General features: G+C 41.0%; 1 protein-coding gene across 6 annotated transcripts in view; it reads right to left on the bottom strand.

Annotated features, from left to right (window-relative positions):
* The window catches only part of ZDHHC20 (zinc finger DHHC-type palmitoyltransferase 20), a 77893-nt gene that overhangs the window by 12618 nt on the left and 41934 nt on the right, over window positions 1-23341 (bottom strand). For 5 of the 6 annotated variants that reach the window (XR_008630171.1, XM_055137895.1, XM_055137903.1 and 2 more), the window contains exons 4-9: window positions 20343-20463; window positions 12508-12577; window positions 11456-11488; window positions 10492-10612; window positions 6184-6219; window positions 4407-4539 (exon numbers count right to left, since the gene is read on the bottom strand). Coding sequence is in view for 5 of the 6 variants with exons in the window: in XM_055137895.1 (XP_054993870.1) it covers window positions 4407-4539; window positions 6184-6219; window positions 10492-10612; window positions 11456-11488; window positions 12508-12577; window positions 20343-20463 (514 nt within the window). In the remaining variant the exon portion in view is untranslated. The remainder of the gene's footprint in view (window positions 1-4406; window positions 4540-6183; window positions 6220-10491; window positions 10613-11455; window positions 11489-12507; window positions 12578-20342; window positions 20464-23341) is intronic. The other variant, XM_055137933.1, reaches the window with a different exon arrangement.

The following is a 23341-nucleotide window of genomic DNA, read 5'->3' as shown; positions in this document are numbered from 1 at the left end:
ATAACCTTATGAAAGTAAAATTTAAAAATTAAAAAAGAGAAAATTCTGAGCAAGGGAATTGAATACAGGACTTAAGGGGTAGGAAAAGATATTTGGTTGCCATACAAAAAGACAAAGAAAAGCCACTTCATTTTTTTTAACAGAAGAGTTAAATATTTCTACAATAAGAAAAATATATTTGTTATCACACTGAGATTCTTTAACTCTTTCCAAGTTAAGTCAATATTGCTACCAATACTTTGCTGCTCACCACCTCCAGAGCCACATGCCAGAGTATGAACAGATCCCTGGAGCACAATTGACCATTAATTAATAATATTATTCTTCTCAGTGATTTGTAAGAGACAAAGGAATACTTATCACTTAACAGAAATAGATGTAAGTATGGATGTCTTTAGTTTTCTGAATTGATTCTGCTACTAGTGTCATTCTTAAAAGTCATGTGAGTATGCTTTAAATTTGTAAAGGATCACCTAATTTCATTCAGATACATTATGTCTTAGGAAACAATTCCTATTTTACCACTCATGCTCAGATAATTATGTATTTGTTTTACTTTTTAGAATTGTGAATCCTGGAAGTACTAAGAAATAAATTTGTTTCAGATGACATAATTAGAATTTACTCAACTTTCCTAAAATATTTATAGGACATGCTTAACGCTACTGGGAAATTTCGCTACTAAACTTAAAGATACCCAGTGAGGTATCAGCAATGAGCTGGGAGGTGGGATCAGAGGGAGGGGATGAGAGGGACAGGTGTCAAGGCTCTTGGGGGAGGGAGATGGGTACGCTGGGTACAATGTTGGAATTATATGAATGAGAAGCCATTACTAATGTGGCAGATCTGGGTTCAATTATGGTTCCCTGAGCCCTAAGCACAAAGCCAGGTAGTTAGCCCTAAGCACTGCTGGGCGTGCCCCCCAAACAAACAAGAAGACAAAAACCAGCTGAATGGGCTGTGATCTCAGTTGTTGGTTTCCAACACCTTGTTTTCAGTGGTGCTCAGGGAACCTCAGGGCTATGCCCGGCTGCGTTGTGGGCGGTGTGTGTGTGTGTGGGGGGGTGTCTCAAGTCTTGGAGGTCTGTGCCTTCATCACTTGAGCATTCAGAATGTCTTTTTAAGAAACTACAACAGAAAATACTGGAGTTACTGCATATGGTGGAGGTAAAGGGTTGTTTGGTGTCATTCTTGACAAATGTGTGCTTAATTAGGTCATGAATCAAACAATACATTTCTTATTGTAGTTGCTACCAAGACAGTCCTGAATAAGATGGTTTAAAGGGAACACTGGGTTTCTAATGCTCTTCTCCCCAGCACTCACAGGGTTGGGGTGGGACAGAAGTGAGGCAGTTTGACAGGAACTGTGGCAATCTCAAGTGTTCATGACCCACCCACCAAAGCCCTACTTGGCTTCATCAGAATGGTACAATTCCCTAGTGGAATCTGCTTTTAGCTGACGTATGAGGGGAGGTGGTCTGAGTGCTAGACTTTGCACGTAGGCTACTTTCTGTCATCTCTGACTAAAGGTAGGGAGATGGCAGGATATCCTGTAAGAAGGATGTCAAATTAGGCTGTAAGAGTGGGTTGGGAAGGATGAGATCGAGAGCCGGATCTCTTACTTTAGTTGAATGGAATAAACGGCAACTGATAAATCAACTGGCTTGGCCCTCGTTTCCTGCTCCGTCTGTCCCATGGCCTGGGCCGCTTCGGTTGGGTGAGCTGCCCGGGAACGATGCCCCCCCCCCCCGCCCCCGAAACCTGGGGGGCAGCCGATGGGGAGAGCCTCCCCCAGTCGCCCCCTACCAGAGAGTTTTTTACAGCTGGCATCCCTGGAGCGGGCACGAACTACCAACTAAAGGATAACCATTTGTATTGGAGCTTCTTTCTGTCCCTTCTTTCTGTCCCCTCCCCACAGGCAAGGAGACCAAACCCCAACTGTAAAAGCCCCTGAAAACTTTATGAAAGTGTTTTTTCTCAAACATAAGCTAGGTTGCACATCTATGACTGCCGATGAACCTGACCAGAGAATGGCTGTATTCCCCTGCTGAAGTTCTCCTGCCAGATGTTGTGATGCTCCTGTTCCAGTGCTCCCTGACTGATACAGTGCTTCCTGAAATTTATTGGACTCCTAATAACTGCTCCCCCGAGACTCATTGCTGCAACCACTGTTGAGCTGTTGTAGAAACAACTCTTCAATTTTGATCCAGACACTTCTTTTTTTCAGAATGGGACTAAATGACTCTTATCCTTGGTGACTCTCCTCACCCCTGGATAGTGCAGGACAATTGGACGCTTTACCACAAGCACTGCTCTGGGCCCAGGGTCGGACTGAAATCTTAGTACAACTAATAAGACTGCATTGTGATTTGGAATTGTGTTGTGATTTGGAATTGTTCCTCTTTCTATTTCAAATTTTTGTAATTTTGTAAACAGAAAAGGGGGAGATGTAGGATGACACTGCTTTGCCCTTTCCCCTCTTGCCACAAGGAGCTTAGGTTTATCCTGGTCACACCCAACAAGGTGCTCCTGAGCCACTCCCATTCCTTTGTTTATCTGTAACTACTTCTCTATGTTCTCTTCCCCAAACAGTAAATCAGCTTTTCCTCCTTCATCTGCCCCATGGCATGGGGGGGACAAGTGGCATGGGCTCTCCTCCGGTTGCCCCCTGGCAGGTATTTTTTACAATCAAGAAATGGAGTTTCACAGCCACCTCTGGACTATGAGCTAAGCAAAAGCCCCAAGTGGCGTGGAGTACACCATACTATGAGGCGCAGGAAGGGGGATGAGGGGGAAAAATTAAAAAAAAAAAAAAATGGAAAAGGAAAAAGAGAAAAAAAAGAGAGAGAGAGAGTTATGTCAACTATAGTGAGTTTTGTGTTGAATTATGGAATGTAATCAAGGTAAAGAAAAAATGAAGTGAAATTCATTAGTTATACAGTAGGGGGTAGGGGGTGGGGGCGGGGGGTAAACTGGGGTTTCTGGTGGTGGAATTTGGGCACTGGTGAAGGGATGGGTGTTTGAATATTGTATAACTGACATATAAACCTGAGAACTTTGTAACTTTCCACATGGTGATTTAATAAAAATTAAAAAAAAAGAAAAAAAGAAAAAAAAGAAATGGAGTTTCAAAGAAGACCATCCCAACTCTACATCCTTGGCAACCACCCTAGCATCTTTGGAAAAACTCTATAAAAGGCAACTGGAACAAAGGAAGTACGCACTTATGCTGTGTGAGCCATAGTAAAGCATAGTTGTTTGTGTCCATGTGACCAAAAAAAAAAAAAAAAAAAAGAAGGGTGTCAAATTAATAAATAGATGATAAACCAGAATGAAGGCATAATGGAATCAGAGGCGACTAGACAGTGGTGTTGGAAGCAGGGCACAGAAAAATCTTTGCCCTGGAAGACATTACATTTTCCCTGACTCCTAAGACATGAGAAGAAGCTAATCAAACAGGAAAGCATCTCAAAATTTTCCTAAAGTATCTTCACAGTGATATTAAAACTATTCTCCTGCTACATACATAACTGTGGGTCGTAGCACCTACAGTCTTAGGCTTTCTTAGGAAACATTTGGACACTGCACTAGCTGTTACTCCGTTATTTCATTTAGAGCACAGTGATGCTGCTTAGTGTGAGGACATTCACTCCATGTCTGTTTAGGAAATATTGATTCAATTCTTTTCATGCCATTCTAAATTACTCCCTTATACTTTCATTTTTTTTAAAAAAAGCATAAAAGGGAAATTGCTGCTTTTAGTGCTACAACACTGTCAACTGAAACAAAAATAGAAATGATGAGTTTTATTAAAAAATGTGATTTGCAAGCTGTAGGGTAACTACAGATATCAATGAAATTAACACAAAGAAAGTAAACATATTTTACTTTATGAACATGTTTTAGCTAAAAGCTACAATAAAATTTTTATTTTGAAATCTATGAATCAACTTGCTTATAATATGTAGATCTATCACAAATTGACTTTTCAAAAGGTATCATATAAACACAGAAATTGTATTATAATGTAGAGAATTCAGTCAGTGCTTGATATAGCATGCACTATTATGAACAAAGGCAAGTACATGTCAGTTCCTCAACTGTCTTCACAATGAGCCTTGGGCTGAGGTAGCACAATAGAGAGTGTGCTTGCCGCGCACATGGCCTGGCTCCCAGAACTGCTTCATGGTACTCTTAGCCCCACCAGGAGTGGACCCTAAGTGCAAAGCCAGCAGTGAACCTTGAGCACTGCTGGGTATTGCCCAAAACCAAAATAATAAGCCTCAATATTCATTGTGTCTGTCACAGCTAACAGAGACCACAATTATTTATCATCTGACATGTCTTGGAGATGTAACATTCATTTGTAGTTATTTTCCTTGATAACGACTCTTCGTCTTTCTTACCTATTGTTGTTCTATTTTTCCCGACTAGCCAGCAGTGGTAACTGAAGAGTGACAGGACGCTGATGAAGAACATTGTAGACACAAAGAAAAGAAAAAGGATGTGGAACTTGGCACGTGTATCTGTAGGTTCATTCTAAGAAAAGCAAAAAGTGAAGTTAATTTTGTGAACAATCAACCTTTCATATATATATATTCTTATTACTAGTTCTTTCTAAAGATGGTTGAATCTACTAAAATATCTGCCTGCTACAAACAGGAAAATGGAGAAAATAATCAAAAGGAACCATTTCAAAACAGAATTATCAAACTAGTTTGCTTATATTTAACGTTAGAAATTCACTTTAAAATTACAATGAGGGAGCCAGAGAAATAGCACAGTGATAAAGTTGCTGGCCTTACATGCAGCCGACTCTAGTTAAATCCCCAGTTCCACATGTGGTTCCCTGAAACCCTCAGGAGTCAAACCTAAGCACAAGGTCAGGAGCAAGCTGAGTATCACCCAAAACCAAAAAAAGAAAGGGGGACCTTCTCCCCCCAATACAATGAAACATAAAAAAAAATGATACAATAAAAAGATGGATACTTAATGTTTCTTATTTTTTACTTTATTTAGGTATTCTGCTATCTCTAATATTGGAGATAACTGGAGCTTCCTCCATCTATGCTAAAATACTGACTTATATGTGCTACTACAAACTAATTGCGAGGAGTTTATTTTTGCATTTCTGTAAGTCTCTGGTTCCGAAATACTAAATATGCCCGTGTTCTCTGCTGCTTCAATTCCTACTTTCCTTACCACTGAGCCTTTCTTACAGACACCTTGAGGCAGAACTAGCAATTTTGGTAAGTCAATTTACCACAAGGTTTAGTGAATGACACAGCTTCTGCTGTCTGTTTTTTAATTTTCCTTTTGTGGGGGAGGCCACCCAATCAGCACTCAGGAGTCTGTGGACTCTCAGCCATGGTGCTCCTCTGGTCCTGCAGGGCCAGTGATTACATCCAAGGCTACGTGTGGCAGTGCTCAGGAGCCTCCAGGGTTGGACCCCTCAGGGGGTGCTCCAGGGAACAACTGGTGCTGGGGATGGAATCGGGGTCATGGAACACGCAAGGCAACTTTACCTTTGTACAATCTCTCCAGCCACCCATTACCCATTCTTATGGCTATGTGCATTTTAAAGGAATCAAAAAAATCTTATTACTCTGTTGTTTGTTTTGCAGTTATACCCCCGAAGTGCTCAGTGCTTGCTCCTAGCTCTGTGCTCACTTCTGTTGGGGCTCAGAGGACCATATGGGGTGCCAGGGATTGAAAATCCCAGTTGGCTTGCCTTTGGATCAGAGCAATAGTACAGAGGGGAGAGTGTCAGCCTTGCACGCAGCCAATCCAGGTTTAATCCCCAGCACCCCATATGGTCCCCAAAGCACTGCCAGGAGTTATTCCTGAGTGCAGAGCCAGAAGATCTTGAGCACTGCTGTGTGTGACTTCAAAACCAAAACCAACCAAACAAAAATTGTACCATGTCCCTTAGTCAAGAAGGAAGCCTAAAATAAAACCATACAAGACTAATCACAGACTCAAAAAGGGATTTATCTTGCTCAAAGATTATGCTAATGTTTATCTTTTGTTCCTCTTTCCTAGAGTAACCAAATTCCTTTTAAGCCTTTAAACATATGGAGTGATTCTATCCTCCCAAAGAAAAGGCAGATGAGTGCTATACACATTCATCATAAATGCTACAAAGAGCCATGACAAGAATGTCATGCCAGTAACAGATTTTACCTTGGGACAACTCTCTGGAGATTTCCTGCGGCAAAGCTTGTACAAATAGAGACAATGTATTAAGAAAACAACTTTGATACAAATTACCCTGAACAGTTTTACAAATCTTTCCTGCTTTGATGGAACCTAACGAACAGAGCTTTTGGAAGGTCATACACATTTTCTCAAAATATAAAAAGAGAAAACAGGTAAGAACATTTAGCTCCTAAGGTGGATTTCAGGTCCACCTTTAATACACACTTTTCTATCCAATTTTTTTATAGTTCTAAGGAAAAAATAAAGCATAAAATTTTAGCAAACATCTTGAAAAACATTTCTAGTGAGCAGTTTCTAAGTTGAGATTTGGCATTTCTTAGGTCCTTCATTGCTATTGCAACAACTCTGGAAGATGCGTGCACTATCCCTCTTCCTGTAACTACGTGTCACTGTGCAATGAAACGTTCTGAGAGCTCATCCTTAGGGATTCACACTGCATGGACACCAGCCCGGATGGTATAGTTCACAACACACGAGGCTGAAGGAGTATCAGCCATGAGGACCACCATCATGTGTGAGGCTCATCACTGACCAAAATGCCAGTAAGTGACACACAACTGGTTTCAGTTTATCAATCACTGTGGTCCTCTGTGCTGAGATTAGATTACTTCTCTGGTCCCTACTGAACTCTGGATAAAGTCACAGTCCTTACAACTCCCTCCAAGCAGTCACTCCTCCAGCAGCAGCCACGCAAACACCCTGGCAATGACACAAATATGACAGGAATGCTCCTGTTCTGGGGAATTTGCTTTAAAGCTAAGAGTTTTCTATCTGAAATATTCTTTCTAATATCCATTCATTCCCTTCAAGTCTGCTCAAACATTATCTTCTTCCTGAATTCGACCTTAGGCACTTTTTAAAGAAAACCAAAATACAATCTACACATACAGTGTTATTTAGTTTCAGGTGTATAATAAATCCAGGTGACATCCATTGTCAGCGTTACACTTTTCTTGTGATGAGTCCTTGAAAATCTGTTTTAGAGACCCTTAAACCTACTTGCTCTGGTCACTGTGCTGTCTGTCACACCTTGGCACTTACTCTGGGCACCGTTATTTACTTTTTCCAGGTCCTACTCACTTCTCAGACCACCCAGCAGTATTCTGTATCTGACTCCACAGTGAGAGCACGTGCTATTCATCTTCAGATCATCTCATTTAAATGAAATGGAAGACTTCAAAGTACATCCAATTTGTCATGAATGGCATTTGCTTCTTTTACAGTGGCTGAATAACATTCCATTATAAAATATATCTGCCCAGGTAGATATGCATACCACTTTTCCCATATCCCTTGATGGACACAGGCTGTTTCAGATGAAAACTAATGAGAATAATGCTACAATGAACATGGGTGTGGCAGGTATCTTTTATATCCAGAAGTAAAATAGTTGAATCATATGATACCTCTTTTATTTTAATTTTTAATATTTTAATGTAATAAAAACAACTCCCTTCCCTCTACATTCTTGTCTGGCTAGGATTGCTAATAATGGTGCAGATGCGTCTCCGAGACTGCCTTATTTCTGATACCAGTGGATGTGCTAGCTCAGTGTTGCCATATATATATATATATATATATTTATGTGTGTGTGTGTGTACATATGTATATGGATTTTACTATGTATATGTATATGGATTTTACTATGTTGAGGTTCAGGCTCTCCATATCCATTTTTACTGACCTTTTCACATACAGATGTGAGATCTTACCAGATGCTTTTTCTATCTATAGAGATGTCCAGATTTTTGGGGGTCGGGGGTGACAGGGTGGGTGAGGTCACACCCAGCAGTGCTCAGGGCTTAGATTCTGTGTTTTAGAGATTATCTTGGTGGGCTCAGGACCATACTGGGTGCTGGAGATCAGAGTTGGGTTACCTGCATGCAAGGCAAGACCCTACCCACTGTATTAACTCGCAAAAACTTATATTTTAATCATTGGATTTTTAGATGAGCAAATATGAAACTTTTTTTTTCTTTTTCTGGGGGACCACCCCTGGCAGTGACCAGGGCTTACTCCTGCCCTGCACTCAGGAATAATTCCTGGCAGTATTGGGAGACCATAAGAGGTACTGGGAACTGAAGCAGTCTGGCCACATGCAAGGCACGTGCCTACCCCTTGTGACTCCTGAAACTACTTTTTAACTACAGTAATACCCCCTTTAAAACCAAACATTTCTTTTGACTCCTCAGTACCACAAAAAAACTCCAAAGATTTAAGAGCAAAAACAAAAACAATAAAAATGCCAGAAGAAAATCTACATAAATATATGTAAATAAATTTATAACAAACACACTTAAGTCAGAAAAAAGAAAAAGTACTGCTTTTAAATTTAAAAAACTCAGGAAATAAAATATTAAAGTGTAATTTTCACAATACAACTTCCGCCGCATAACCACCATTCCTGCCTGCTGCTGCCCTTCCCCATGTGCCAGAGTCACAGTCACCATGGGGCACAACCCTGCTTGTCAGGCAGCAACATATTCACCAGGGACATGCAGATGCACAAGTCATTGTCTCAAAAACCAAGCTCAAGCCCAGAGGCCCTCTGCACCCCTCTCAGTCTTTTTCAGAAAGCTGACTGGTGTGGTCTGCTTAGGGGCTGCTGCATTACAGGTACTGGTATTGTCACTTAACCAACAGGGTCGCGGGTCAGGGGAAGTTGGCTGGAGGTGAAGCTACTCTGAGTAGCTTATATGACATACTCTTCTCATGCTAGCTAACTGTGCAGGTCATCTATCAGCAATAGATGGAAACCACTGACTTGGTGGCTTTTTAGTTTCTACAGCCACCTCATGAACGAAGTGATTCAACTTCCTCATGAAAATGATGTAACGGGAAGCCACTCCCAGTGGCCAAACCGCTATCATGCAGCCACAGTATATCTGAGTAATCAAATCCTTTAAATCCATGTGCGCTATTCCTACACCAAGGGATTGATGCGCAGTTACCACCTATTGATGCCCTCTAGAAATATGAAGTATCTGGCTTTGGAACTGTTTTGCATGTGAGTAATTAAGTGTCATGGTCTTTATACCACATGAAATAGTGTGGAAGGTGCAAAAAGATGGGCATTCAAATGCACGAGATGGGTCTGAGGATGGTGCACTGTGCCAGTGATGGAGAAAACACATCTTATACGAACTACACTAAGAAAAGCATCTCACAGTGAAACCAAGGACAGTAGAATCTTCAGACTCAGGAGGTGATATTTTTGTTTGTACTTTTTACAAACAAAATACTGTAGTAAATTTTCTCCAGTGCAGTATTTCAACTATCATGCACCAAATAATGTGCTTTCTTTTTCCAACACCAGCAAAATGTTCACTAAACTGTCGTAAAGATGATGTGTATTGATTTGAACTAGTCAATTTTAACGTAGTCATGCACTAAATATGTGTAGTAATAAATGATTTTTAAACAACAGGTTCAAATTTAAAAAATACAAACAAGGCTTCACATAATAATGACTTGACAGAAAACATAAGACAACAGGGCTATAAGATAAATATTTGAAAAAATACTTGCAACCCATTTGGGGTTGGAGATTTCATATATGTTCAAAAAACAGCATTAAATCTTGTGGACAGAGCAATAGCACCAAAGGTAGAGGGCTTGCTTTGCCTGCAGCCAAACTAGGTTCGATCCCCAGCATCTCATATACTCGTCTCGAGCCCAGCCAGGAATGATCCCTGAGTGCAGAGCCAGGAGTAAGCTCTGAGCATGGCTGGGTGTAGTCCCCAACCCCTTTTGCGCCCTCCTCCCCAAAAAAGTATCATGTTTCATAAAATTCAGTAAAAAAAAGCTCTTGTTTCCCATAAAATTGATATAACTATTGTTAAACTGGGGCTGAGAATATTTTGGATCACTAAAAGAGCTCACCATACTCTGTCTTAATATTAATTTATTTACAAAGAAACATCTATATATAAATTATCTGCCCTCATTCATTATAAATTCTAATTAGTAAAACAAAAAGAAGGACATTTACTCATAATAAAGAATGTAATACTTTATAAATATGGAATCTGAAAAAGTTTTGTTATGTTTTTGTTTTGTTTTGTTTTATTTGGCTTTTTGGATCACACCCGGCGATGCATAGGAGTTACTCCTGGCTCTGCACTCAGGAATTAACCCTGGCGGTGCTCAGGAGACCACATGGGATGCTGGGAATCTAACCCGGGTCGGCCGCGTGCAAGGCAAACGCCCTACCTGCTGTGCTATTGCTCCAGCCCCAGTTTTATTATGTTTTAACAGAGAAAAAAGACTTACCGTCCAAAATTTTATAAAGTACTGTAAAACTGTTGCAGCCACAAAAAGGCAATATAATAAGGAATAAAATAAAAACAGCAGGAAGAATTTGTAATTAGAAAATCCTACACAGTTATTCACCCTAGAAGAATAAAAAAAAAATCATGCTGTTAAAAATAAGACAATTCACAAACTTATGAATTCAAACTATGGTACAGTGTTAGCCAGAGGGCAGGAGAAGTGGGCTGTGGGCAATCAATGATACTTAGAGTCTCAAGATAAAACCACACAATAACGTGAACATGCAAAAATTAGTTAAGTGGTGGGTATTTTTGATAATTGCAATGATAACAAAAAAACTTAATCATTTCTTTTGCTTGTTTGTTTTTGGGCCACACCTGATGGTGCTCGGGGCTTTCTTCTGGCGGGCTCAGAGGACCATGGGAGGTGCCAGGGATGGAACCAGGGTTGGCCCTGTGCAAGACAAACACCCTACCTTCTGTACTATTGTGCTGTATTCAGTTGTACTCAATTATGCATGTCTTTTTAAAATAAATTCAATATGGAATTTGGAATATTAATATTAATTTTTAATATAGCACTGCAGCACTGTTGTCCCGTTGTTCATCGATTTGCTCGAGCGGAGTTACTGTTTCTGGCATATCAAATACGCCATGTTTAGCTTGCCAGGCTCTGCTGTGTGGGCAGAATACTCTTGGTAGCTTGCTGGGCTCTCCAAGAGGGATGGAGGAATTGAATCCGGGTCGGCAGCGTGCAAGGCAAAAGCCCTCTCCATTGGGCTATTGCTCGAGTCCAAATTTACGTAGAGTTACAACATATATGTATATATACATATATATAAAGCTAGGTCAATATTAATGTCATTAAACTGACATGCAAAACTTAGGAACTCTGAGGCCCGTCACTCCCAAGTCTCTCCTACTTCTCCGCCTGCATACGTGATTTCCTTTACTTTTATACATACCAAGGACAGTGATGATCCATCTTAAGAATACATCTAAGAAAGAAATAAGCCAAATAAAATAAATGTAAAAATTCTAACTTAAGAAAATCTTATTGACTTCAATTACTCTCTTTACAAATACATCTTACAAAAACCAATCACTAAACATTAGATTTGAGAAAATTTCTGACACTTCCACAAACACTTTCATCAGTAAGAGGCAATAATTTTTTATACTGGGGATTCAAATGAGCATAGACACATCAAGTAACTAATAGATCGGTACAGTTTACAAATCTGTTGAGGAAGACAAGATGAAATATAACTTTTATATTTTAGAACATATTAAATCAAAGATAAAACCTGAGAGGCAAGTTTGTTCAAATTATGGGGAATTACAGATGATTATTTTCCCACATTATTTATAAACTGTTATTCAATGTATAAATACAATTATACATTTACAATAAAAAACATCCCCAAATTTTCCTTCCTGACATTATGTTAACAGTACATGTTTGGATAAAATTAGACCACAGGTCTTCCTAAAGTAACAAAGCAAGTGTGTAAGCCCTCGGTATGTTACGCTCAGGATGTCAAATAGCTTGTGTAAAGTTCAGGACTAGCTGGGATTCCTAATCTAGGAATCTTTCTTCAATACAGTACGTTCTCACAGAGCACAAAGAATAAAAACTTTCCAATTTTTCTGAGAACATTGCCATGAGTGATAACTGAAAATATTTCTATGGTTAATTGGGTTGCTACAGCAACATGAATGATAACTGCAAAATCAAGGTTTTTTAAAGCAGGAAGCAAAGCTATCTATGATTCACTCATCAATATTACTTTTAAACACATGCATAGGAAGTATGTTTAAAAAACTGTTATAACTGGTACAGGGACTTCAAAGTCTCCTTTAATTTATATGAACAATTTTTGTTAGCCCTGCAAGTATACCAAATATTGGGAGAGGATAAAGCGGCATTTTGCCCAGAACCATCCGAGTTCCTTCCCTTCCCATCAGCTTCACTGACTACCCAGGCAAAGCCTGCAGGGGCAGGGTGTTCACTTACCGGTCACATGCTGAGCAGTGGTGTGCTCGGTCAGGTTTGATCAACTGACATTTTTCACAATATCGAATCGCTACAATGAAGAATCAAAAAAAAAAAAAAGCTGTTTAATGGCTGTTCAGCTAATTGGACATAAAATTTGCTTTCATTTTAAAAATAAACATGCTGGAAAATTGACAACTTTTTTTTATTTTGCTTTATGGGTAATACCCGGGGCTAGAGCAATAGCACAGCGGTTGGGCGTTCGCCTTTCATGCTGCTGACCCAAGTTCGATTCCTCCACCCCTCTCGGAGAGCCCGGCAAGCTACCGAAGAGTATCGAGCCCGCGTGGCAGAGCCTGGCAAGCTACCCATGCATACTGGATATGCCAAAAACAGTAACAATAAGTCTCTCAATGAGAGACGTTACTGGTGCCCGCTTGAACAAATCAATGAGCAATGGGATGACAGTGATACAGTGATGGGTCATACCTGGCAATGCACAGGGGTTACTCTTGGCTCTGCACTCAGGAATCACTCCTGGTGGTGCGCAGAGGACCATATGGGATACCAGGAATTGAACCCGCGTGCAAGGCAAACGCCTTACCCACTGTACTATTGCTCCAGCCCTGACAAGTAAAAACTTTTAAATAATACCTAGATGCACTGGAGGAACTCTGAAATCAGAACGTTAAGAGATGGAAGGGGTCCTTAGGGATGTAGTTCATCTAATAGCACATAAAAAGCAAATCCATTGTACGCATGAAACTATCATTAACAGTATTGTAAATCATGGGGCCTTAATAAAAACTGGAGGGGAAAAAAAACAAATCCATAGTAAATAATAAGTTACATTTGACAGTGTGGATATGCCAAAAACAGTAACAATAAGTCTCTCGATGAGAGACATTACTGGTGCCCGCTCAAACAAATCGATGAGCAACGGGATGACAGTGACATTTGACAGTACAAGATTGGGCATTTAATAGCAGAACTCAAAATTTCTGAGTCCTAAATAAAAATGTTTTTACTACAGTAACACAAATAGTTGTAGTAAGGCACAACTGGGGATTTTATTTTATTAAAAAAAAATTATTTTCTGGGGGGGCATACCTGGCAATGCTCAGGGCTTACTCCTGTAGTCTTATGCTCAGAGATCACTCTTGGCAGGGCTCAGGGGGATCAGATGCAGCACCAGGAATTAAATCCGGGTTAGCTGCATGTAAGGTAAGCCATACCTCTATACTACCTCTTTGTCCCATCATTTGGGATTTTTCAAAAATCCTAAAACAGCTTTTATTTTGGCAAGTGGTGCTCAGGGCTTATTCCTGGCTCTGTACTCAGCAGTCACTCCTGGCAGGGCTTGGGGAACATAAAAAGTGTCTTGATAGTACAGCTGGAATGTGATAGTACATCAGTACTATCAGGATATCTTGCTATCTGATCCCTAGTAATAGTTTTATTAAATGCTTCCACTATTTAATTTTGTATTCCTATACTAGAAAAATAGAAAAACTGAGAATACATTTTAAAAAATAATCAACTCCTTCCACAAAATTTTAGTACCAGTGATGGTCAATTTATATATTCTTTAAAACATAAAGAATTTGTTTAAAACCTACTATTTGACAAATATTATCTTAGACATAAATCTCCACCTTCACAAAACATTTCCTCTATTGGAGCCGACATGGCACAACATATATAAGTTAACAAAATAAGTAGTATATATATATTAGTGAAAGATGCTGACATGAAAAATAAGTCTGGAAAGGGAATAGACTATTATCATTTCAGTGACATTTGGAAAATCTGTAATTGAAAGAAGGGAATTAGTGAGTCACATAGGTATTTAAAAAGAGGGCTACATGGGGCTGCAGCGATCGCACAGCGGGTAGAGTTTGCCTTGCATGTGGCCGACCCGGGTTCGATTCCCAGCATCCCATATGGTCTCCTGAGCACTGCCAGGAGTAATTCCTGAGTGCAGAGCCAGGAGTAAACCCTGTGCATTGCCAGGTTTGACCCCCCCCCCCCAAAAAAAAAGGACTATAAGCAGAAAGAACAGGTCTTCAGGCAGAAATTTGTACTAGGAACTGCCCCATGAATTGGAGAGAATTTAAAAAGGGCACAGAGATGGACAGACAGAAGCAAGGTTAGATGAGCCTTCTTCTCCCAAGTCATTTTAGGACTCTTGATCAGCTGAGATCCACCATGATGAAAGCTTAATTAGAATTCTTTCACAAGCTGAGATTTGGTTTCTATTTTCTTTATTTTTGTTTATAAAGCACAAATAAATGACAAAATATATATCTGAGATTCACAAGGGCACTGTTTTAAGACATATTTGGGACTGGAGCCATAGTACTGTGGGTAAGACGTTTGCCTTGCATGTAACTGACCCTGATTTAGGCATCCCTGAGCATCCCTGGCATTCCACATAGTCCCCTGAGCACTGTCAGGAGTAATTCCTGAGTGTAGAGTCAGGAGTAACCCCTCAGCCCATACTCAACCACCCCTGCCCCCCGACAAAAAAAAGTCCTTAAATCCATACATTTATGTGGTTTTTTTTTCCTTCTTTTTGGGTCACACCTGGCAATGCACAGGGGTTATTCCTGGCTCTGCAATCAGGAATTACTCCTGGCAGTGCTCAGGGGACCATATGGGATGCTGGGAATTGAACCTGGGTCAGCGGCGTGCAAGGCAAACGCCCTACCCGCTATGCTATCGCTGTAGCCCCTATATATGTGCTTTTACTGTGCAAATATATATATATGTGTACAAACTGTGCATATATATGTGCAAATACTGTGCTTTTAAGGAACACAGTAAGATAGTAAAATACTATATTTCCACATACTATGGAAAGCAAACAAATTGCACAGTATTTTTGCAACCAAATTTTATATAAGGTCTTTCATAAACAGCTGAAAGTTATATAGATTTGAATATTAAGCTGACAAATACTCCATCTACTTAGGTGTAGCAGTTTCTTTGGGAACTATGAGCCATCCTCAGCACAAAAACTGTTTCAGACTCTCTTTAATTTGTTCTGTGCAAATCCAGCCCTCCCCTTTCCATTCACATTCTGTCCCGTAGCATTAAGTACTGGGACTGAGAGAGTGAATACATCTGCATGGTGCTGGAACCATGGCTGTGGAGACTGGGTAAGTGAAAATTGCTGGGAGTGACTTCAAAATTGAAGCGATGGACAGTGATAAGCAGGGACAGCTGCAGTCTCCTTCCAGCTTCTCAATGTTGGGTCCTAGTTCTTTTTTCTTTATTTTTGTTTTTTGGGTCACACCCAGCAATGCTCAGGTGTTACTCCCAGCTCTGCACCAGAAATGACTCTTGGAGGTGCTTGAAGGACCATATAGGATGCTGGGGTGTAGGATAACATTGCCACAGGTAGCTTAGGTTTATATGAGTTACTCCCATCACAGTGCTCATTCCTGTGTTTATTTGTAACTTCTTTTTCGGGCTTTGCTGACTTATAAATATTGTTTTCCTCTTCTCCTTAAGTCCTTTCCATAGTTTATTCAGAGCAATGTCCTTTTTGTATAGGCACAGGAAGACAGTAGTAAATGTTATGCTTTTGTGAAGTGGGAGTCAATTGACTCTAATAGATATTTTCCTCCTTGGCACCTGTTCTCTTGACGTAAGCCATAGCTGCCCTTACTTCCTAGCACCCCCAAAAGCAGGGTCCTAACAAGGGACTGGATGGACCCAGGGTAAAGAGTGAGCTATGTGCTATCCTGGCATCGAGATGGGCCTGGCCAAAGTGCCTAATGCTTAACAATAAGTTAAGAGCTTGGTCATGGACAGATGCTGTCATGATCCAGAAAGTAATAACTAGACTTGGACCCTGCTAAGGTTAGAAATGATTAATCTGGCCTGAGAACTGTAGTCTGAGTCTGTGGCAAGATGTTCCCTGGAGAGCTGCTCTACAAACCTCAAAGTATTTCTTACTGTGTCCATATTTATATTAAAATAACTAATATTAAGATGTTAATTAAGATGCCAGGAGGAGAGGAATACCCCCAGGTGGTGTTTCTGTCCCTGAGCCTAATGGGCAGTCAGGAAGGGCTTTCTTATGTTGATTTTGCTACCAGACAGGGTACAGTGACCCAGAGGGCAAGGGGTGGAGAGAGGAGTGGGGGAGAGACAGAAAAGGGGAGGGAGTCAGAGAGTTGTTAGGGAAGAAGTAGTCAGAATCAGAATCCAGAGAGAGAGCGAGCCCAGGCTGTAAGATGGAGCATAGAGAGATGAGCGGGAGAGACATGAGGAGACAGGAATGAGGGGCAGTGTGAGACTAGAATGCGAAGCTCAGAAAGACTGGAACAGGTACGTGGAGAGAATGGAATAAATGGCAACTGATCAATTAACCGGTTTGGCCCTTGTTTCCTCTTCTGTCTGCCCCATGGCCTGGGCTGCCCTGGCTGGGCGAGCCGCCTGGGAGCACCCCCTCTCCCTTGGCCGCCCTGGGAGATTTTTACACTGGGGATCAAACCTGGGTCGGCTGTATGCAAGGCAAATGCCCTACCCATTCTACTATCACTCAGGCCCTCCCCAGTTCTCTCTCTCTTTTTTTTTGCTTTTTGGGTCACTACTCCTGGCGGTACTCAGGGGATCATATGGGATGCTGGGCATCAAACCCGGTCGGCTGCATGCAAGGCAAACGCCCTTACCTGCTGTGCTATCGCTCCAGCCCCTCTGCAGTTCTTTTTTATAAGTCCTGTCCTTACTTGCACAGGCTTACAGGAAATATTTACTAATTCCTCATATCATCCTTTTGGTATCTTTTGTTTTAAGGGGTCAATAAGAGTTAAAATCTTAAGTTACTGTTACTTAAAGTTTTAAAGTATTTTTGCTTGTGTTTTAATCCACTGGCAGTGCTGGGGGCTTATTCCTGACTCTGTGCTCAGAGATCAGTTCTGGAGATCCCTGAGGGATCTATATTGTGATACGAGGGATTGAACCCAGTCAGCTGTGAGCAAGCACTGGATGAGTGCTTCATCCAGTGTACTATGGCCCTGGCCTTTTTTTTTTCTTTTTCTTTTTGGGTCACATCCGGAGATGCTCAGGGGTTAAGTCCTGGCTCTGCACTCAGGAATTACTCATGGCAATGCTGGCGGGGAAGAGGCATATGGGATGTCAGGGATGGAACCAGGTCGGCTACATGCAAGGCCAACACCCTACCTGCTGTGCTATTGCTCTGGCCCCTGGCCTCCTCTTTGTACATATAACAATAAAATGTATCACTTTCCAAATCTGCATTAATATAGATAGGAGAAAGATGCAAAGCTCTCTGATTTTTGAACCACGCCTGGTGGAGCTAAGAGGCTACTCTCAGGCACTGCTGGATGATTGGGATAGACCCCTGCAGTGTTGGGAAAAGCTGAGCTGCCAAACTACCCAGTTCTCCTGTGTAACCCTCAGAGCAGTGCTGGAAGTCACACCTACTTCCTGGAACTCTCCAGGTCACATAATTTGTAGTGGTTAATGTTTATCTATTCCAACTGCTCTATGTTAATCGTACACATGCTCTGCAGTGCTTCATCACATATACAAAATTGCTGCAATGATCGATAAGAAGAGGTGACAGCCTCTGGAAATACCCATGAGAGGGAACCTCAAGTTTCACTGTGGACCCTTGAAGACATTTACTGAGATAATAATCATGTATTATATAATTTAGGCAAAGATTTATTTTTTAAATTTTTATTACTTTTGGTTTTGGGGTCACACCCAGCAGTGCTCAGGAATCAATCCTAGTAGTGCTCAGGGGACCATATGGGATCCAGGAATCAAACCTGGGTCAGCCAAGAGCAAGGAAAATGCCCCCCCACTGTACTATCATTCCAGGCCAAAACAAAGATTTCTTTAAGATGAAAGAAACTTCTACAAATCCACTTAATAACTGAATAGATTATACTTCATAAGGGCCTTTAAAAATTATTTTGTCATGTTAAACACTAAGGAAATAAAATTACGCCATGGAGAAAAAGAGTTAAAAAGAACTTTCAAAGATCTCCATTTCTTTAATCTGTTAGTTTTAAGACATCCAAAACCTGAGAGTGGCCAGCTTGATAATACAGCAGGTAGGGCATTTGCTTGCATGCGGCTGACCCAGGTTTGATCCCGGCATCCCATATGATCCCCTGAGCACAGCTGTAATTCCTGAGTACAGAGCCAGGAGTAGCCCCTGAGCTACTCCTTTTTGGGTGTGACCCAAAAAGGAAAAAACAAAATGAAACAACAAAATGCCAAAACCTCATAGAGAGGATGATTTGCCCCATACTATGTAGCTAAATGAAGGTAAGATCAGAAGTAGAAGCCAAGGATCCAACTTTCTTTTCCTACATACTTCACTCAAAATTCTTTCTTGGGAGAGGAAGGTGAAGAGTGTTGGGCCACACCCTGTGGTGCTCAGGACATTCTCTTGGCTCTGCACACAGGAATCAAATCCCAGGGAGTGCCAGGGATCAAACAAGGGTCACCTGCATGCAAGGCAAGTGCCTGACACACTGTACTATCTCTCTGGTACCACCAAGTTCTGATACTGCTCTGAAAATCAGATGATCTTGCTATGAATAAATTTCTAAAACAAAATGTACCAGAATTCTATGTAATCTCAGGGGCTCAACAAGTCTCTGAAATCTTGGAAGATTTGAAAACACCCAATCTACGAACTCTGTATCACTGTATTACTGTCATCCCGTTGTTCATCAATTTGCTCTAGAGGCACCAGTAACATCTCCATTCATCCCAGCCCTGAGATTCTAGCAGCCTCCCTTTACTTGTCTTTCCCAATGATTGGAGGCTCTTTCAGGGTCAAGGGAATGAGACCTTAGTTATTGTTACTGTATTTGGCATATCGAATACGCCACATGGAGCTTGCCAGGCTCTTTCGTGCAGGCAGGATACTCTCCGTAGCTTGCTGGGCTCTCCGAGAGGGACGAAGAATGTATATCAGAAAATACAAGCAAGTATGTTAAAACCAAACACATGTGTGTGCTGCTTTAGACACATCAGTGGGCTAGACTATAAGAGGTCACACAGCTGCTTTGTGGCCAAGTGTTTCCAGGAGCTTTGTTTTATATAGTCTCTGGGTCTTGGCTGTTGATGGGATTACATGGTACTGGGGGCAGTTTCTGGGCGTGACTGCCAAGCTACTGGAAAATGGGGGTCTGGGTGAAGGAGGCCCAGTCCCGAGCAGGCTTGGAGATCTCAGCCCCCATTCCCGCATGCCTGGTGTCCTCTGCTGGTTCTTTCATGCGCGAGGCTCGTCCGAATGTGTGGAGAGTGGCCTTGAGCATGGCTGTAGCTGGGTTCTGGAAGTTTTCGGCTGCCAGGGCTCTGCTTGGGGTAGGGAGGGAAACTCAACCCACCCGCCCCCCCTTCTGGGGGACCCCAGTGAAGAAAGCCTGGCTCGGGGGGTTGACTGATAGTCAACAAGTACCATAAGGGAAAATTGAAAAGAACTTTGAATATAGAGTCCAAGAGGGTGTGAAACTGTTGAGTATAATAATAATAATAATAATAATAATAATAATAATACATAATAACTAATAATTGTTTTAAGTCCTAAGTACTGCTGGGTATGGAACCCAAACCCAAATCCCCTAATAGATTTTTAAAAGCGGCTCATACCACTTTAAAAACTCTGTATTAATATACATGCGTGTTTGAAATTGGAATACTTTACAACATAGAGAACTTCTGCTCCTACTATGAAGAACACTGCCATGTTCTTTATCACAATTATGACTATCCATTTAATAGTTAAATTATGCAAAGTATCTTAACAGAAATAACCATACTAAAAAACTCCTTGAGAAGATAAAAAATGTTTTTCTTACTCCTTGTAGCTGATGCAGTGTAGATAGGTAAGTCCCTTGCTGCCCTTCTCAAAATTTCTTGTTGTCTTTCTTGGTTAAATTCTTTTTCATACCGTTCCTTGTCAGATTTGGGCAAATAAAACTATAAAGGGAGAAATAAGTATTAATTCACTTTACTCCATGATTATTAACTTACACCAGAAATCCAAAGTTTATCCAGAACAGATAAAAACAGACCAAATATTCGTCTTCAATTTTTAAAAAATGTTAAATAAAATGCATTTAACCATAACTACATTTGCTAGGTTAAAATATTTTCTCATACTAATGATGGAAAAGAATCCTATGAAATGTTTTTATATCTTTGTTCTGTAAAAAAAAAAAACTGAATTCCTGCACAGAAAGAGGATTTCCTTCTTTCTTATCTTTTCCTTTTTCTTCTTTCTGTGAAACACTATAGTTTTTAATTTAATAAAATGCTTAAAAGGTTTGAGAGGAAAGAAAGAGGGGAAATACGTGTTCTAGAGAGAACATAGTCTTCTTTAGAAATAGGTAAGCAAAGAAACATACCACAAGCAAGTGAGGTGTTCAAGGGAGACCATGGGCTTGAAGAGAAAGCCCAAAAATGGAATATTTTTTTCTATCTGTAAGACTTGAGTATTTGAAAGTTAGTCATGAGATCTGTAATTTTGGAAAGGATGCTCAAAATTTCGCTTGCTTTGGGTAACAGACTAAATCACAGGCTTTTTCCCTCAAAATGTCTGAGGGCAACAAGTCGTTTTTCAGTACCTAGTTTTAGCTCTAGAAAGATACCCTAAGTTTTCCTAAAGTGTTAAGATAAGCAAACTTTCCTTTTCACAGAGAAGCACTTTGTTTCAGAGCCCATTTCGAAGTCCCTGTCCTACATTCTGAGTTCCTTGTTGTGGTTACAGCTTCTAAAGTGCCTAAGTAGCATTTTCTTGGTAAAGAACATCTTGTTCTTTCTGTATCATTAAGCATCTCATGAACCTTCAGTTTTGTAGAAGCTCAGATACCTAGAAGCTTTACATTTTAGTCTTTATTTCAGACCAATTATTTTTTTAAAAGATGTGTTTTGTTTTGTAGTTTTTAGCTATACTGTTCTTTAACTGTGACTACTTATAGGATTTTGCTTGAAATGGTATAGAAAATTGTAACTGAAAATTTATCTTACAGATTACTTAGAAATGGAGAGAAGTACAGTGGGTAGGCTATTTATCTTGGATGTAGTCAATCAATATTTGATCACCAACACCCCATATGGTCCCCAATTCTGCCAGAAGCAATCAAGTACAGAGCCAGGGGTAAGCATTACAGGATTTGGCCCCCACAAAAAAAAAAAAACAAAAATCACCCATTTAACTCATGTTAAATATGTATCTTTCTATACTGATAACATCAAAAGCAGCATCAGACTATAAGATAATTATCCTGTTATTATGAGTTTTCACAACACCACAAGACACAAGAAGAAAGAGGAATGGTGGAAAGGTTTGTGGTGGTGAACCTGTGCCCAGGTAGAACACGGCTGTGGCGTTCAGTGGCCGAGCCATCTCCCCAGGCTCTTCTGTATGGTGGGGGAAGGATGGGTGAACACAAATCAGGCCGGGCTGGTCAGCCCCGGAATCACCCCATCTCTCCCTTAGACGCAGTTATATTCGTCGTTTTGGCTGTAGTCTTGGTCATCAGAATTCCATCATCCAGGTCTCGCAAACCTTAAAGTCTCCAAAGTCTCGGTTCTCCTCCTTGCTTTCAACGTCTTGTCATCGACCTTCTGTCTCAGGATCCAGTCTTCATCTCCTTCCCAGAGTCTAGTTCCAGAGTCTCATCCTTGGCATCTTCAACAATTTTCTCTTCAGCAACTCTCCTACCTACACATCTTACAACCAGTCCAGTCTGACTCTGTTGTTTCTTGTTTTCCAGTCTCTGTGTCCTCTCCAGTCTCTTTCTGGTCTCAGTTTTTAGTCTCTCTCACAAGTCTTACTCCATCGTCTCCAGTCTTCAGCCTCTAGTCTCTGGTCTTCTGTCGCTGTCTTCTGTCTGCTGTCTCTGTCTCCAGCCTCAACCTCCAGTCTCTGTCTGTTGTTGTCTTCCTCTTCAGTCTCCCCACAACCCCCTACAGGACAGTTCTATAGGAATCATGTAGGGTGGGGATACAAAGGTGGGGTTGAACATTAACAAATCAACAGAGAGGTACGGCCACTCCTCCAGGAGATCAACTCAAGAACAAAATCGTCTATTAAGGAGATTATTCCAGATTACTGGGAGACCCAACCAGGGTGGGATCCCAACCAGGGTGTGTTGCTTTCTTCTTTTCTCAGCTAGTCACTTGTCACTTATCATCCCGTTAATCTTCAATTTGCTCAAGTGGGCGCCAGTAACATCGCCATTCATCCCTGTTGCGTGCTAGTGTAGCCCAATGGTATCTGCTCACTCTGGGAACACGAAGAGCTTCAAACCATTCATTCAGGGTTTTGATGAAGAAGTCTGAACATCTTGTAGGTGGGCGACCACACAGTCTTTTGATGTCCCGTGGAATCCAGTCGGTAACAGCTCTAGTCCAGCGGTCATCTCTAAATCACATTATGTGTCCAGCCCATCTGATTTCCGATAACTTGGCAAACAAGACAGGGTCTCTGTCTTGATCATCAACGGAGGTCAGAACTTCGGATTCCTTCTCTCACTTGAGTGAATGTGATACTCCAAGCATAGCTCTTTCAATTCTTCTTTGGGATACCCAAATAGCATTCTCGTCCTGTTTTTGTAGGGCCCAGGTCTCTGAGGCGTATGTTAGTACAGCAAGAACGGTGGAGTTGAAAAGATGTGCCCGGAGCCAGAGGTTCTTTGTCCTCTTAACAACTTTTTCGATGCTCATGAAGCCGTTCCACACTGCTTTCTTCCTCCTGCGCAGTTCTGGTGACAAGTTGTTCTTCATGTTGAGTTTTTTTTTTTAATTTATTGAATCACCATGTGGAAAATTACAATGCTTTCAGGTTTAAGTC

Source organism: Sorex araneus, chromosome 1 (assembly GCF_027595985.1).
Source record: "Sorex araneus isolate mSorAra2 chromosome 1, mSorAra2.pri, whole genome shotgun sequence".
NCBI lineage: Eukaryota > Metazoa > Chordata > Mammalia > Eulipotyphla > Soricidae > Sorex > Sorex araneus.
The sequence above is the reverse complement of the archived record's forward strand: the minus strand, read 5'-3'. Positions and strand labels throughout refer to the sequence as shown.